At 41.1% G+C, this 16,926-nt stretch overlaps 1 protein-coding gene across 2 annotated transcripts in view; it reads left to right on the top strand.

Moving 5' to 3' along the window:
* STRA6 (signaling receptor and transporter of retinol STRA6) overlaps window positions 1-16,926 on the top strand; it is a 55,442-nt gene that overhangs the window by 26,795 nt on the left and 11,721 nt on the right. For both annotated transcript variants that reach the window (XM_075273690.1, XM_075273689.1), the window contains 7 exons: window positions 8,156-8,223; window positions 11,794-11,864; window positions 12,001-12,062; window positions 12,148-12,310; window positions 12,767-12,842; window positions 13,956-14,089; window positions 14,208-14,325. In XM_075273690.1, the coding sequence (XP_075129791.1) occupies window positions 8,156-8,223; window positions 11,794-11,864; window positions 12,001-12,062; window positions 12,148-12,310; window positions 12,767-12,842; window positions 13,956-14,089; window positions 14,208-14,325 (692 nt within the window). The remainder of the gene's footprint in view (window positions 1-8,155; window positions 8,224-11,793; window positions 11,865-12,000; window positions 12,063-12,147; window positions 12,311-12,766; window positions 12,843-13,955; window positions 14,090-14,207; window positions 14,326-16,926) is intronic.

Here is a 16,926-nt window from a genome sequence, read left to right as displayed (position 1 = left end):
AGTTCAGCTTAGGAAATGATCTGATCCGATCTGTCTCACTGAAGGGGATTTTCAGTGCAAAATATACCAATATTACTATTGTAGCCTGTGACTGACTACGCTGGTCATTTATCAGTAAAGCACTGTAACAGGCAACAATGTGAAATATACATATTCAGACGTTGCTGCACATTTTGATGCACATCTATTTGCAGATTTTACCTTTACATTATAATAGTTGAAGTCTGCTTGCAAAAAACTGCAATTGATAAAGTATGCTGCATGTTATAAATCTGCAGCTTTTACGCATTCATTTAAAACTACAAGTATGTTCACATGGTGGAATTTGGCCCTAATTTTTGGAAGTATTCTGGCTCAAAATCATGGCCAAATTCCACCCTGATTCTGTCGGCCATTGTTTTAATGGGAGACAGAGATCGGAGCATGATGTTGAAAAAACAAGCATCCTGCTCGATGTCACCACCGATTCTGTGGCTGTGCAGCTGTAGAACCTGTGGTGCGGGATAGACAGCTGATCAGTGCCATCCATCTGGCAGCTGGTAAGAAGAACTTCTTCATTTTCAGATGTCTGAATGGTTCCTTAGGTTACATGCACACAACAGTTGTAAAAGAATGGCCACTAAGGCCAGGGTCCCATATAGCATAGACACTGCAATTTGGCCATATCGAAAACACCACGGCAAAAAATGCAGCATTTTACAGTACCTGCAAAGTGGATGGGATTCTGGCCAATCCTATTCCTTCCTGTGGTCTGGGACTTATAAACACAGCCATGATTTCCTTTGGTCGGGGCCCCACGTGGTGTAAACGGTGGGGCAAAAAAAGCAGCATTTTACAGTTACTACAAAGTGGATGGGTTTCTAGAGAATCCAATCCAAACACTGCAGAAAAATACCCTCAGTGGAAAAGCTACGATTTCCAAAACTGTTGCGGTTTTAAAAATCACAGCATGTCAATTATACCTAGAGAAACACCGTCAGTTTCCCTATAGGTATAAAGAAAGCAGAAATTCCGCAATGGACTTTCTCTGAAAAGTGCTGCAGAAAAAAAAACAGTGCATGGCCACCACAGTTTTTTTCCACAGTGCTTTTTTTGCTGCAGACGTTAAGTGGAGCCTTAGGGTGCATTCAGACTACGTAACGCCGGGCGTGTATGAGAGCCGTACACGCCGGCATTACGGCAGACTGCCGAACACTTCCCATTCACTTCAATGGGAGCGCTCGTAACAGCGGCGTTTACGAGCGCTCCCATTGAAGTGAATGGGAAGTGTTCGGCAGTCTGCCGTAATGCCGGTGTGTACGGCTCTCATACACGCCCGGCGTTACGTAGTCTGAATGCACCCTTAGTGTGGACAGATTTATCAGGCAGGGACACTACATGCATGAGAAGATAACCCTGCTACAATGAAGAAATCATAGATGGGTTTCAGAGTAGAGAACATTTGTACATTCACTTGTATTGGGTCAAGCTGTTGGACAAAGACAGGAAGTGTCCTATTTTTTGGCAGACTTTATTCACGGTCCGTTAAAAGTGGACATGTGAATACAGACATAAATTTTCAAGATACTTAAAATGACCATGTGACAGCTGATAAAAAAAAATAACATTTGTGCATTAGGCGTCATATTATACTGTCCTTTGCTGAGGAATTTTAGTGCGAAGTTCACAACCAAAATGTTACATTAAAAACTTGATATGCAAGCTATGTCTAATATATATTGTTACTAATGTAGCCCATGGAAGTGTTACTAAAAGTTTTCATGGGTAAACGCAATTGTACATGTAAGGGAGCCTTCACACGGAGTTACGCTATGCTCATTCTGAACGTAAAAACACGTTCAGAATGAGCGCGTAAAATGTACGCGTAATACATTGAAAGCAATAAGCAAAAAAGCCTCCCATTGATTTCAATGGGGAGCGCACGTATGCCGACTCCCATTCAAGTCAATGGGAGCTGAATTTTACGCGCTCATTCTGAACGTGTTTTTACGTTCAGAATTAGTGCAGCATAACTCCGTGTGAAGGCTCTCCAAGGCTGAATCCAAAAAAACGCTGCAGCAAAAAAAACATTGCATTTTATACTACCTGCAAATGGGATTCTGACTATCACCATCACAACATTGCAGAAAAAATCATTAGCAGAAAAGCTGTTTCCACAAGCTTGTGTTTTTTAAAATTGCAGCAAGTCAATTATACCTGTGGAGGAAAACTCTGAAAACAGAATGAAAAACACTGGAAAAGAATGTACTGTACTGCACTTGCGCAATATTTTTGCACAGCGTTTTTTAATAGCGTTTCACATATGGGTCCTTTCCAAGGGTATTTTACAGAAAACCTTCCCATATACAGCCATTATTATGCATTGATGGTAGGCATAACGCTGTTACTTATGTATGTAAATATTTGTATGCATTTGGATTATACATGGGATTTTTTGTAGTAGAGCAATGATGTATAGACTGTCATTCAATTGCAGCTAATTGAGACGTGGCCATTATGGTCAGCAGTGCTGAAGTCATTTACATAAAGACATCTGCTGGAATTGACTGAAGTCTCAGCAGCAATGAATGTAACCAGGTTTATAATGTGTGTGTGTGTGTGTGTGTGTGTGTGTGTGTGTGTGTGTGTGTGTGTGTGTGTGTGCAATGATCTGTAGTGCAGGCACATCTTCCACATGACTGTCCTGTGTTGCTGGGTAGACATAAGCTTAGACACAGCAACTAGCATAGCAGCTAATGTTACTAATGCACACTCTCCAGAAATACATTTGTATCACTGTGATATATAGATTGTATGAATGTCTACTGGTATATGATCATATGTGTAATAAACTAGTCAGACAATATACTATATTTACAAAGCTATCCCAAAAGCTTACAGTCTGCATCCACCCTGTGTACCATGAATGGCGCCCCACATGGCACAATCATCGTCTAGTAATATGGCACGAAACTGACTGAACATACCAATTTTTTGTTCACATGGATTCCGTCTGTGTATGGGCGTATCGTACCAGATCTGTAACGAATACATACAAGCCTTTAAATAAATATGGTAGGATAAAATAGCTGTCCAGGACACACCACAACAGAACATATTCTTTACTGTGGCTGCAAGTGTACAGCCATGAGCCAAGCATACACATAGTCCTATAGTACAGCATTGTATTGAGTTACATTTATGAAATATTATAAGCATACAGCTTTTGTGATAAAGCACAGTACTATATGTTTTCTCTTGGATTCTGTAGCTGGCATAGATTTGAGCTATAATTTACAATCGTTTCTGGAATAAATTATAATGCATCTGCTGGCCACAAGAGGCCATGCTGGCTCTTGCTAAGACCTACCAACATGCCCACTGTCCAGAAATCCCACCAACCCCCACTAACATGTTAAGATAGGAAAATCTTCAAAGTTGTAAAACCCATTTACTCCAATACTTATAATTACTACTACTAATTACTAATATCTTATGTGTAATTTTAGTGAACAAGAGATTCACTATTCACAGTTATTAGTCTTACCTGAATCTGCTTCAGATACTAATATACCTAATATGAGTCAATGGAGTTGACCAGCAAGTCCTATACATTGTTGTATGTTGAATCTGATACTGTATCATCTTCCAATGTGGTGTGATGGATCTTGTACTGTATCATCTACCATTGTTGTATGACGGATCTGGTACTGTATCATCTTCCAGTGTGGTGTGATGGATCTGGTACTGTATCATCTACCATTGTTGTATGATGGATCTTGTACTGTATCATCTACCATTGTTGTATGATGGATCTGGTACTGTATCATCTACCATTGTTGTATGATGGATCTTGTACTGTATCATCTTCCAATGTGGTGTGATGGATCTGGTACTGTATCATCTACCATTGTTGTATGATGGATCTTGTACTGTATCATCTTCCAATGTGGTGTGATGGATCTGGTACTGTATCATCTACCATTGTTGTATGATGGATCTTGTACTGTATCATCTTCCAATGTGGTGTGATGGATCTGGTACTGTATCATCTACCATTGTTGTATGATGGATCTGGTACTGTATCATCTACCATTGCTGTATGATGGATCTAGTACTGTGTGATCTACCATGGTTGTATGATGGATTTAGTACTGTATCATCTACCATTGTTGTATGATGGATCTGGAACTGTATCACCTACCATTGTTGTATGTTGGATCTAGTTCTGTATCATCTACCATTGTTGTATGATGGATCTGGTACTGTCATCTACCATTGTTGTATGATGGATCTGGTATTGTATCACCTAACATTGTTGTATGTTGGATCTAGTTCTGTATCATCTACCATTGTTATATGTTGGATCTGGTACCGTATCATCTACGATTGTTGTCTGATGGATCTGGTACTGTATCACCTACTATTGTTATATGATGGATCTAGTTCTGTATCATCTACTATTGTTGTATGATGGATTTGGTACTGTATCATCTACCATTGTTGTATGTTGGATCTAGTTCTGTATCATCTACCATTGTTGTCTGATGGATCTGGTACTGTATCACCTACTATTGTTATATGATGGATCTGGTACTGATTAGAACAGACAGAAACAATTATGCAGGCGTGAAAAAACTAACATGCTTCTGACTAAATATTCTACAGAACTGCTGTAAGAAACAAGTTTTGGGGGGTTTGTGTTAAGGTAGACTGAATGTAAACAGAACAGGGGCTAAGTAGCTGAAAGACACCCTTTTTAATTCAACAAAAACTGTATTAGGATACACAAGTCTGGATCACACATGGTTACCTGTGTCAGAATCACTGGTGGCTAACCCAATACAATGTAACTTAGCAATGACACACATATATATTCCAGACACAAACTGCAGAAAAATGCCTATCAATTACTGCTTCAATTGTTCCGAACCTTCGTAGTCCAACTTTTTGTAACAGTATGAATGTATATGAGTATGCCTCTATATTCACATAATGAACAAGCTTTATCTATCTTGAAAAAAAAAGAAAAGAAAAAAGGATTAACAGATTAAGTAGAGAGATAAGATAAGATTAGATAAAGTTAGATATAATTAGATATAGTTAGGTAAATAGACGAAAAAAGAAGCGTCCTGCTTGAACTTCCTGGTGATTTAGATGTGGAAACTGTGACATGAGATCAAACTTGGCCCGTAAATTTGCCGGATTTATTGGCCTGAACTTCATGCCGGGAGCAGGACTCCTAGCATCATAGTTATCTATGTTATTACAAGCCCCGCCTTCCAGGGACGCACTGTCCTGTATTGATTACAGTAGGGGCAGTATATTGCTGGTAGGCAGGGACTTCTTGCATCGTAGATAACTGAAGTTCAAGCCTGAACACACTGACAGGTGAAACAGGTAAAACTTGGTCATGTAAATCGAGGGTAATACTGTTTGGTTCTGTTGTGTCCTAGTCTGATCAGTGATTGATTCTGTTGTGTCCTAGGCTGATCAGTGAACACTTTATTTTGTACAATATGCCCTTGAAGTGTTTTATACATTTTATTATTGCTACATATCTGTTTGTATCACTAACTTGATTATTGATAAATGTTTGTAGCTCATTGCAGGACAAACGTTGTGCTGCGATAATATTCCGTTGACACAAACTGTATAGGCAACAGGCGTTTCACACTTCCACACTTCCTCCATATATTTGGTCCACTTTGAGGACCGAAACATTGCTTTTTGGAATAAATCATCTGTCTTTTAATTTAAAGTTGTTTGTTTGTTTGTTTTATTTGTATGGGATTATGTGGCTTGATCCTGAGGCCTTCACTCAAACCCATAAAGGGAAACTACACAGTGCTGCTCTGAATTACTGTTTGCAAGAAGATAGATAGATAGATAGATGTCACAGTATAGCTAAAAGTACCAAATCTATTAATGAATGAATAGAAATAGCATGCAGCAGCCAAAAAACAAGAATTATCTATGCATTACCTTTTTTTTTATTTAGCTAAGGCTAAGTCTCTCATAACAGACCGCAACAAAAAAGAGTTGTGGGAAAAACTGTGGTGGCAACGCATTGTGGTGTTTCCTGCAGTGATTTTCACAGTCAGCGGACTTTCTGTTTCCATTATACCTATAGGGAAACTGACGTGGCGGCTTTGGAAATTGCAGCATGTCCACTGCACATATTTTTCCATAATTTGAGAATGGGATGTGCTGGAAATCCCATATAACTTTTTCTAACCTGCTTTTACTTTGTGAAGGAAGATTTGCTATTCTATTTTTGTGCATGTTTATGCCACCTAGTCTAAGTTACTGTTAAAATCATAGAGAGATATGCCTTACAGCAGCTGCATGAACTATAGAAACAATAGTCTAGAAATGTTTACTGAGGTTTAAGGCCCCACATTGTAGACAAGCTGCATTTTTGTTGCAGACTAGCAGTACCCACAACTTCGTCCACCACCCCCTGACCCCCTGCCTAACCCACTTCCTGCGCACGGCCGGGGCTACTGTCTTCAACGCACCCCCATTTGTCTCCCCCGCCATTTGCCGCCAGTCCTGACGGAACGCTCCACTGACCCCTCTCCGCGGTTCGCGACAATGGCCCCGCGGGTTGAAGATATGCAAAGCACCACCCGCTGCATCCCTACCAGAGTTCCCTGCGTGGCCTTCCCTGAATACCTGGCTCCCCTTTCCCTGCTGGACCTCCAACATCCCTTTCCCCCTTCCCCCCCCCCCCAGCAACCCTCTGCATCCCCGGAGCCCCAACATCCCTTTTCCCTCCCCCCCCCCACCAACAACCCTGTTCATCCCCGGAGCCCCAACATCCCTTTTCCCTCCCCCCCCCCCCCAACAACAACCCTGTTCATCCACGGAGCCCCAACATCCCTCTTCCCTCCCCCACCCCCCATGCACTGTGAAAGGCCCTAATCCTCGCAGACAGAAAGCCCTACCTGGAGGCCGCTACAGGGCGTCTTGGCAATGCGACGTGGTAGGCTTGGCTGTGCTTCATTTGCAGGGACGATGTAGTCAGTGAAGCGGTGCTGCGGAGGTACGTCTGGCGATTGTGTTCTGATGCGGCGAGAACTTCTGTGGGCTCCACGCTGCCAGCCGGCTTGGCGTTGTCGCTCCGCACCTGGGAGAAGCCGCTATTTTCTCCGGCACGATCTTGGTGACTGTTGCCGCCCACGCAATGGCACAAACCTATCAGGCCTCTCGGATTCCGCTCCGGCCTGCCCCCAGACTGCAGGCAAGCAATCACAGCCCAGCTGAAAGACCTGCGATGACATCATCTCAGGTCCTACAGCGGAGGCAGAGAGAACGTTCGCCAGTCACGGTCGGGATACCGGGTGAGTGTGGGACCTAAGAAGTACCCTATTGCTCCTTCCTAGTGAATATCTAGGTATGTATGAAATGTCACCTAAATCCGTTCAGCCATTTGACTGTGATTGAGGAACAAACATCCACACTCACAAACTTTCACATTTATAATATCAATAGGATTTTGTAGTGGTTTTTTTGAGCCAAAATCAAGAGTGGCTTGAAAAGGAATGGGGAATATAAAGGAAGTATTTATACAGTACCTCTCCCTTGTGTTAAATATGCTTCTGACTTTGGCACAAAAAACTACAGCAAAATCTGAAACTAAAAAGGCAGCTTTTCTGCAACGTGGGTCCTTAGCCTTGCAGACTACCGATGACATCCCTGTGCCGCCCATGTGCTGGTACATGTTGTTCAATCACAATTGGTGGCTAGCATATGGTCGTGTGCATCTTGCCTTGGGCAGAGTTTTCTAGATATACTCTATGACTTGTGCACAGGCCATTGTGGATTGAAAGGGAGTAGATAATCTGCCGACATAATCTATAATCTTTGTGTATGGTGGTCCTTCTGCATATAGATAACACCTGTCATTGTAATTTGGCCTGTGCGAATAAGGTGACTGCTGCAAAGAAATCTTGGACATAAGGGGGTCAGTCTATTATTGGGCTTAATGGCTAGAATTTAGGATTGTTTTTAATAAATATAACTATTTAGATGTAAAATCTAAAGAAACTTCACCAAAAGCTCTTTAAAAATATGCCTAACCTAAAAACTTGATTTCACAGATTTTCTGGTGTCACATTGGCGTACTTTGTATTGTGCATTATCATTTATTTTAGTTTTCTTTTGTTGTTAGTTGCCTGAAAGAAATTATTACCTCAGATACCTGAAAAGTCTTCTGAGGCGCAAGAAATCCAAAACCAGGTCTGTTATTGTACAAGAAATTCACTAGAAAATACTTATTGTGCGAGTATGTGAATTTGTTTTGTTGTCAGATTTGTTGGCTGCTAAACTGCTGACAAAGGTTTCAGATTTGCAGCGTTAGTGATCTGTAGTGATCTGAAGCAGCCGTCATGAATTCGGGGTAATTTATCACTCTCTTCCCGAAGCTCATGTAGTGGAAATGTCAGAATTCAGACTTCAAAAGCGACCGTTTACATACAGTATAAGAAAATTGTTACATTTATAGCTTATGTTCATGTAGCTCACAAAAACTTTTCAAACGCTAAGACCTCCTGTAGTGAATGTCAGCTAATAAGTGCTGCAGATAAAATGCTAACGTTTTCCACAGATTTTCCTGCATTTTGCATAAGTTTATGGAGAAAACACAGCACTTAAAAAAACGTGGAATTTTACAGTCACTGCAAAGTGAATGTATTGTAGCTAATCCCATCCTCACATTGCAGAAAGATACACCCAGCGGACATACTGCACTTTCCAAAACTGTTGCATTTTAGGAAATCACAGCATGTCAATTATACCTATGGAATCGGCAGTTTTTTCCCTTTAGGTATAATTGAAGCAGAAAGTCTACAGAGGAAACCTTAGCGGACTTTCTGGGAAAAGCAGTGGGTTTTTTTTGCGGCCTGCTATGTCAGGCCTTAGAGTTCATTCACACGGAGTAAACGCACGCTCATTTTGGCAAAATACACGTGTAAAAATAACTCCCATTGACTTCAATGACATTTTTTTACACGTGTAAAAAAAACACGTCAAAATATACGTAAAAAAACACGTCAACATACACGTGCCTTCACATGGAGTTTATGCTTCGCTTATTCTGAACATTAAACTCGTTCAGAGTGAGCGGCATAAAACAGATCCCATTGACTTGAATACGAGCACTACCCATTGAAATCAATGGGAGGCTTTTTTACCTATTGCTTTCAATGTGATACGCACAATAGGTAAAAAAGCCTCCCATTGATTTCAATTGGTAGCACGTGTAAGCCGGCACCCATTTAAGTCAATGGGATCTGTTTACGAGTTTACGTTCAGAATGAGTGGAGTGTAAGCTCCGTGTGAAGGCAGCCTAAAATGTCATTAAAGTTGATGGGAGTCTTATTTTTACATGTGTATTCTTTACACTTGTATTTTGCCAAAATAAGCGTGAGTTTACTCTGTGTGAATGGACCCTTAGCCTACAAAAGTTTTCTACAGCACACATTATTACAGCACACAGGCTTTCTTGTGCACCACAAGCCTAGTCTCACACTTGCTCACTACATTGTGCATGCTATTGCTAGGTTCACACCTGCGTTTTACTCTCCGTTCTGAGCTTTCCGTCTTCTGCATGCCAGAAGTCGGAAAGCTCAGACCGGGTCCGGCAGTGAGCGGCGGTTATCGTTTTATGCTCTCCGCCGCAAAACCGGATTTTTTAATCAGGACACAGAGTACTGCATGTCCGACTCTGTATCCGGATTATAAAACCCAGTTTCGCGGCGGAGAGCCTAAAACGCTCACTGCCGCTCACGGCCGGACATCTTTCTCACCCATTCAAATGAATGGGTGAGAAAGACTCCTGCAGGTTTCCGTCTCCTGCCTCTGTTTTAGGCAGGAAACGGAAACCTGAACTACGGAGTGCACAACGCTGATGTGAATGAGCCCTATATTGTACAACACACTGCAGCCCAACAGATTCATTATAACTTATACCAGTTTTTGGTGAAAATGCAATGAAAAATACTGCACACAAAATGCAATGTGTCTCTGCTGCATTTTTTCGACAGCATTGAAATCAATGGGAGCCGGTCAGTTTTTTTTCCCGGAAGCCGTTTGTTCTGGCTCCTGGAAAAAAGAAGCAACATGCTCATTCTTCATTCGCCTTGCGAATCCGCCTGAAGACACTCCTTCCTCCCGACTAGACCATTCATTGGGCCTAATCCGGAGTGGAGTGCGCGACTGGATGCCGGTGCACTGTAAATACTGCACCGGCATCTAGTCGCAGCTACCCGTTTTTTTGGTCTAACCAAAAAACCCTTTGTGAACCTGGCCTTAGAAAGTTTTCAGAAAAAATCAGAGTAGGGGTGTTGCAGGGAGCAGTGGGGTTTACATGGTGTTTTGTAAAAAAACAAAAACAAATGCTTTTTATATAACAACTATAAAACAACATTTTTATATAAACTGCATTAGTTTTTGAGCAAAAAATGCGCTTTGTCAACCCAGCGTTATAGCCTGACACCTGGAATTGACTCCAGCTGCTTGTTGGAACTGATTTCCGTTTCTAGTGCTTGATTTCCCATGATGTGCCACAATTATTAAAAGACCTGTGCCTCCTAATAAAGGTGGCATATCTGAGAGAGTGGAGCATGGGCGGAGACAGAGGTCTAAACACTGGTATGCCCCAATGAGTTTCCTATTATTTGCAATGTTCTAGTTTTTTTTTCCATGTGCGGGCCCCTCTATTGTCTGTTTATGCAGTTTGTGAATGCTCTATGAGAGCTGAATTGAATAGCACATTTGACATTTGCTATTAAAGCTGGGTAGTCACAGGATCATGTATGTTTGAGTATACATACTAATGATGTCCAATATAAACAACAAATATGTGCAATACCCATTAAGTGTCCACATTTTGGCCATTTTTGTTTTCCCATCTATTTGAGTTCTTTGAGGCAGGGGCCCCACATTACGGATATGCAGTGTTTTGGCGATGACAAAAACACTGCGTTTTAAAGTACCTGCAAAGTGAATGGGATTCTACCTTATCCCATCCACATATTGCAGAAAAACATCTGCAGTGGAAAAGATTGCAGCATGTCAATTACACCCATGAAAACGCTGGCATTTTCCATATAGGTACAACAGAGACAGAAAGTGGAAACTTTACAGACTTTCTGTGAAAATGCTGAAGAAAAAAAACGTGATGTGTTTCCACCGCTGTCTTTTGCGCAGATTTTTTCAGCTGTGGCTCGCTATGTGGAGCTTTAGCCCTAGGCAGGAAAAAACACGCATTACGTTTTTTCCCGCTGCACTTTTAACATAAAGTTTGCAGAGGTTTCCTCCTGCAGACTTTCTGCTTCAATTATACCTATAGAGAAATCACCGCCGGCATTTCCGTAGGTATAACTGATATGCTGCGATTTCCAAACCGTAAAGGTTTTGGCATGCATAGCGTGTCTGCTGCACGTATTTTATCACACTGTGAGGATGGGATTTGTCAGAATCCCATCCACTACATAGTGACTGTAAAATTTTTTCCCACGACGTTTACACCACGTGAAGCCCCCAAGCATAAAGTTGAATTTTAGAAGACATTTTGGGTAGATATAATGGGGCTTATTTATTATGCCTTATATGCCAGTCTCTCTGGGGGTTAAAAGAGGAGTGGAAACTTTGTGTTGGCTTATGTCCATAGTGCCATGGCTCTGGCTAAACCATAAGCTAAGTCATAGTACATGATCCTGAAGGCCATTATTAGTGCCTTTCCTATTTACATGAGAAGTAAGCGTGACTATCACTACCAAATGTAACATTTCCTTCTGTGTTTTACAGCAAAGACTCAGCCAGTATCGGCTCACAGATGTCACTTAATCTCTGCTCCTATCTTTGTTCTTCCGATACAGGTAAAGTATCTTATCTCCCCAACACTGTCTTATGATACTGACACTGTAGAGATGCAAGTCAGAGCCGTGGACATGATCATGGAGGTCAAGCTTTTTGCACACGCTCTACTTCACTATAGCTGTTCTTTTCCAACAGGTTTTCGCTTGCCGCAAAGATCCATATTGGCAATGACTGTATCTGTATTATCTGCTTATCAGGTATAAATTAGTGAAATATCTGGATATTGTGTTGGTCATGGATGGGAAACCTATGTAACTCACATTTTATCTTTGCAACCCACAGATAGCCCTCCTTCTTCTGGTAGGATTTCTTCCAACAGTGCAAAAGATCCGCAGTGCTATTGATGCCGAATTTATGCTGATGTTAGCTGGCTTTGGAGTGATTATTGATGAAGATAAGAAAAAAGCATTGGACTATATTGTGTACTACATTTGGGCAGTGGAAGGTAAGAGACAATGTAATTCAGAAGTACATTCTTATTGTTTGCAATGATGATCAGGCCAGATAGGGTAAGAGGTAGTATGTTTAAGGCCTCCTGGACACGACCATAGTGGATTTAGGGTCAAAACCATATAAAGACATTTCCATATTTTAATACTTTGGCTGTGAAGTGACAGTGTTTTTCAAGTGAGATTTGCAGCATGTACACTCCTCTGGCAAACTGTCATCTTGTGCTTGGTAGAATTGTGAATTTTGCAAGCACAAAAAAGCTGACACCCTTGTGCATCATGCTTGGTTTGTTAATAACCCCGTGCAAATAATTAGTCCTGAGCGGCCATGTGGAAAACATATCCTGATCAGTCGATGCGCTAGGAAACATTGCCTTTAGTCATGTAGAGAATTGCAAACAATGTTGTTCACAATGAGTATATATAACATTTTTGCCTTTTTCTATGTACAGTATGTTACATTGCTGCCCTGGTGCTGTCCTGTGCTGTGACAATATCAATGCTGCTACGATCGCTAGTCAAACACAGGTACGATGATTTGGTGGGGGAAATGACCATTAGTCCCATTCACTTCAGATTAAGATCCAGTGTTATTCCTCTGTCAAGATGTTAAAACTTTATTCATCAGGTCTTGGTCATATCTTGAAAAGCTGACCCAAATGGCAGCCATTGCAGCTTCTTTCTTGTAATTCAAGGCAACTAAATAACACAACTACATAACTAGTAGAATAGGTCTGTCAGTACTCTAAACAGTGTTTCTCAACCCTTCCAGTGAAGTACCTCATAGTGAGAAAAAGTTCCAACCGAGTACCCCCAACATAGCAATTTCTTATTAATGACCTATAACAATTATGTAATACGCCTTACAATGCCCCCATGTGTAACAAAACGGTCTCCACAGTGCCCCCTCATTTAACATATTGGCCTTGACTTGTAACATAATGGCCCCCACAGTGTCCAAACATGAAACATAATGGCCTCCACAGTGCTCACACATGTATTGTAATGGCCTCACTGTTCCTCTATATTACTTGCTGCACTGCATGCAGGCCTCCCCCTGCCCGGGACAGAGACACCTGCTGCATTTATCACTCACCACGCTGCTCCATGCTTGCGCTCTGTCTTAGGGCCTGCCATGACATCAGCTCTCAGTGGCAGAGTGGTGACTGATGATCAGAATTCACCATTCACTCCCAGGGTGCCAGTAAGACATTCATTGTGCTTCTAAATTAAGTATGGTGACCATGCATTGGTGTCCATTCTGGACAGGGGGACCTCCATGCACTACAGAGTATAATATAGAACAGAGGTTCTTAGCCATGTTGTGTACCCCCAGAGACTGCAGGGTGTACCCCCTGAGACTGCAGGGTGTACCCCCTGAGGTACACATACTGCAGATTCTTACTGGTTTATTAGTTTCCATAAGTATATGGCTAAACTTTTCATTTGGCAGGTGATGACTTATATTTTTCTAGTGATCTTATATTACAAGTGAAAAACCTCTTTGAGTTCTGTACTATGAGTATATCTCTGATGTGAATACTGTACTTGTTCATTCCCTGGGTAGGCCTGTATCTTCTACCTATTACATGTGCACTATTGTCCGTCCTCTTATTTACTTTACATTTGTCATTTTTCTAGATGGGCGCTGCAGTCTTTGTGTGCTGGTCAGGTCTCTCAGGTCTTTCTAAAGCCCCGCTCTCTTCATCCATCTCCACCAGCTCTTGCCAGCTGGATGAGCCACACTAGTTACCAAGCTGCGGTGACCTGTATAGGTAGTTTTTCTTACTGTAACTTCTAGTCCTAGAGATGTTAATGAATTAAGAAATGGCAGTGCTGTGTAGGGAGAAATAACTGTACATGAGCAGGTGTTTGTGCTTTTTGTTCTTATAGGTCTCATCCTGCAGCATGTGGTCCTGTTTTTTGCTCACCTGGTTGTTACCTTTCTTATCATTATTCCAATTGCATATGGAAAGTTCCAGATTCTTGTCCCCATCCTAAAAAAAACTTGGTATGTATAATGTATGCAGTATATTGTTCACAGTAAATACTTGCTCAGATAGTTGGTGATGTGTGGTGTAAATACTGATATCTTAAACAATAATTATTACATTGAGAAAAAGGAAGAAAAAATGATAGTAACATTTATTATACATATGCTTCTGTATTTTCTATTACTGGCAGCATACCTGTATGCGCCATATTCACACTGACAGAAATGTCCATCAGATATAGGGAGCAATTTTTCAAATCATTGCTAAGACTCTATTCAGATGACTGTGCCAATTCTCAGCTGTGTTTTTCAGTCAATTTCCTGTGTGTTATTGACTCATTCACATCACAGACCCATGTATTGATCATACCGATAGCTATCAGCCTGACGGTTTAAGAATTTTGCACCTGAGGATGGGAGAAGTGACACCCGAAACGCGTTGTGCCTTGATCATTCAATAAAGTCGTTGTTTTACCCACTTACCTGAGCGCGGGTCCTTAATCACTGGATCATCCATACTTTGGTGCGGTATCGGTCCTATTTTGCAGATAGTGAAATATATCACTTTTAGCTAATCTGTTTTTATATTCTGATTGTAGAATTTTTTTTTATACTGTTTTCTATACATGATTATTGGGTCCACCAAAGTTTGCACCCAGGCCCACAAGACACTTGTTATACCACTGATAGTATGTTATGTTATCTAAAAAGGTATTAACTTCTATTCCTGTTTGTCTCGTATGTTATGTAAATAAGGTGATTGATGCAAATTGCAGGGGAAAAAAAGTAATTAAAAGATAGATAAATAGATAGATAGATAATGACATAGGGAATGAAGTAAAAAAAAAAAAAAAAAAAAAAAAAATTCCTCAAAAACATGTTTAACTTATACACGTGGAACATTTTTTGGTGGCACATTCCCTTTAAGACCTCATGAGCAGATTATCTTCCTATTTAAGTAATATTACAGGTGTTGCGTTTGTGATCTGTCAAAGATTTAATTTCTGTATAAATAGTAGGGAACCTGGACAAGAAATACATCCTCAAATTACACATACAACTCTCGCATAACTTGTATGTAGTACATGCCATGTATAAACTATATGAACTAAAAGAAATTGAATGAATTATTTTAGTTCTTGTCAATTGATGCCTCTGTTGTCGAAATATCACTGTTTTCTCAATATAAAAATTAGCTCCTTGCAGCATTAAGGGCAGTGTCACTTACCTATTTGGAGGAATGCCCTCATTGCTCCAAAGAGTTCACTTACATATTGACCAAGACACCTCTGCAATGGATGCACTGATTCACAAGAAAAGATACTGTTTGACTCAGATAACCGTAACCTAACATCCACAGGGCTAAAATGAAATGTTGGGTTATGTTGACATAATCTCTTTAATAACTCTGTTGATTATAACCTGTATTATCCATCTACAGTACCTGTGCAATTAGACGTAAGGAACTTTCACCACATCCACCAAGAGAAGTCTCTGTATTATTTAATAGGTGTGTCTCCATTGTTTTCAGCACAGTTGGAATTTTTCTCTAGCCCCCACTGTTCCCAAGCAATAAGTGCTGTTAATTTTGGTGCCTCATATGCTAGTTAGAATCTGTACCATCATGAGGGATGTGTATGGCAGGATCAGGCAAGAGGAGGTATTCTGAGCTCTGACACTGTCTGTGATTGGAACTCTGAATCTTGCCTGCTCCTGCCTGATTCTACCCTTCTAACAGTAGAAAACCACTGGCTTCGTCTCTATTCAGACTACCTGTGTGTGGGTGCTACACCATTAGCTAATTTATGACCCTACGCGTTTCTTCTCTGATAAAGGAGATTCATCAGGGATCTATACATTTAGTCCTCACTTTCGGACCATCACTACAAGTATATAAAATGTCAGTGAGCGGTAAATAGTCTGACCGCTAGCAGGACCGCCGCCAAATGTTCAGCGGTGAATTGCCCTGCTCTACTCCCGATACTTCCACGCCCCTCCATCATCATATAAACCAATCAGCCTCATTGGTCAGCGGCATCCAATCATATCATCGTATAAGTACCAGCCCATCTTGCAGGTGCCTCCCACCATATCTCATTGGCTCTATTGTTTGTGTCGCCACATAAGTTCGCGCATGCGCGAGAACTTAGAGAATTTTCTTGTTGCCCTGCCATATCCCGGCTTTTTCGTTTTGTACTAGCCCCTGGATTAGATGAAGGATACATACCACCCCTCATCCATTCCGTTCTCGCGCATGCACCTGGTTTAAATAAAAGGCTTTTTCTTTTTACAAGCGCTCATCCCGCTTCCCTGGCTATCTTAGAAGGGGTTCAACTCAATGAACAGTCTCTGTACATCGTATAGTCATTACCCAGTGGCAATCATAGTTAGCTCCGATGAGCACTCATTCACCAATAGCCACAGTAAGTGTATACAGACTGTATTGACCCATCATACCCGAATTGCCACGTTTATGGTATATACTCCGCTACATGAATAATGACACTGTCGTTAGACAATAGAATTAGGCTTTTGGAAAGAGTAGTAGTTTTCACGGGGGTTTAATACGACTGGATTAGTTAGCAGTGAAACATCACTGTAGTAAATCTACGGTTATAA

The sequence above is a fragment of the Leptodactylus fuscus genome, chromosome 5 (genome assembly GCF_031893055.1).
Source record: "Leptodactylus fuscus isolate aLepFus1 chromosome 5, aLepFus1.hap2, whole genome shotgun sequence".
In the NCBI taxonomy this organism is placed as follows: domain Eukaryota; kingdom Metazoa; phylum Chordata; class Amphibia; order Anura; family Leptodactylidae; genus Leptodactylus; species Leptodactylus fuscus.
Note: the sequence above shows the minus strand (reverse complement) of the source record. Positions and strands in the feature narration are given on the sequence as shown.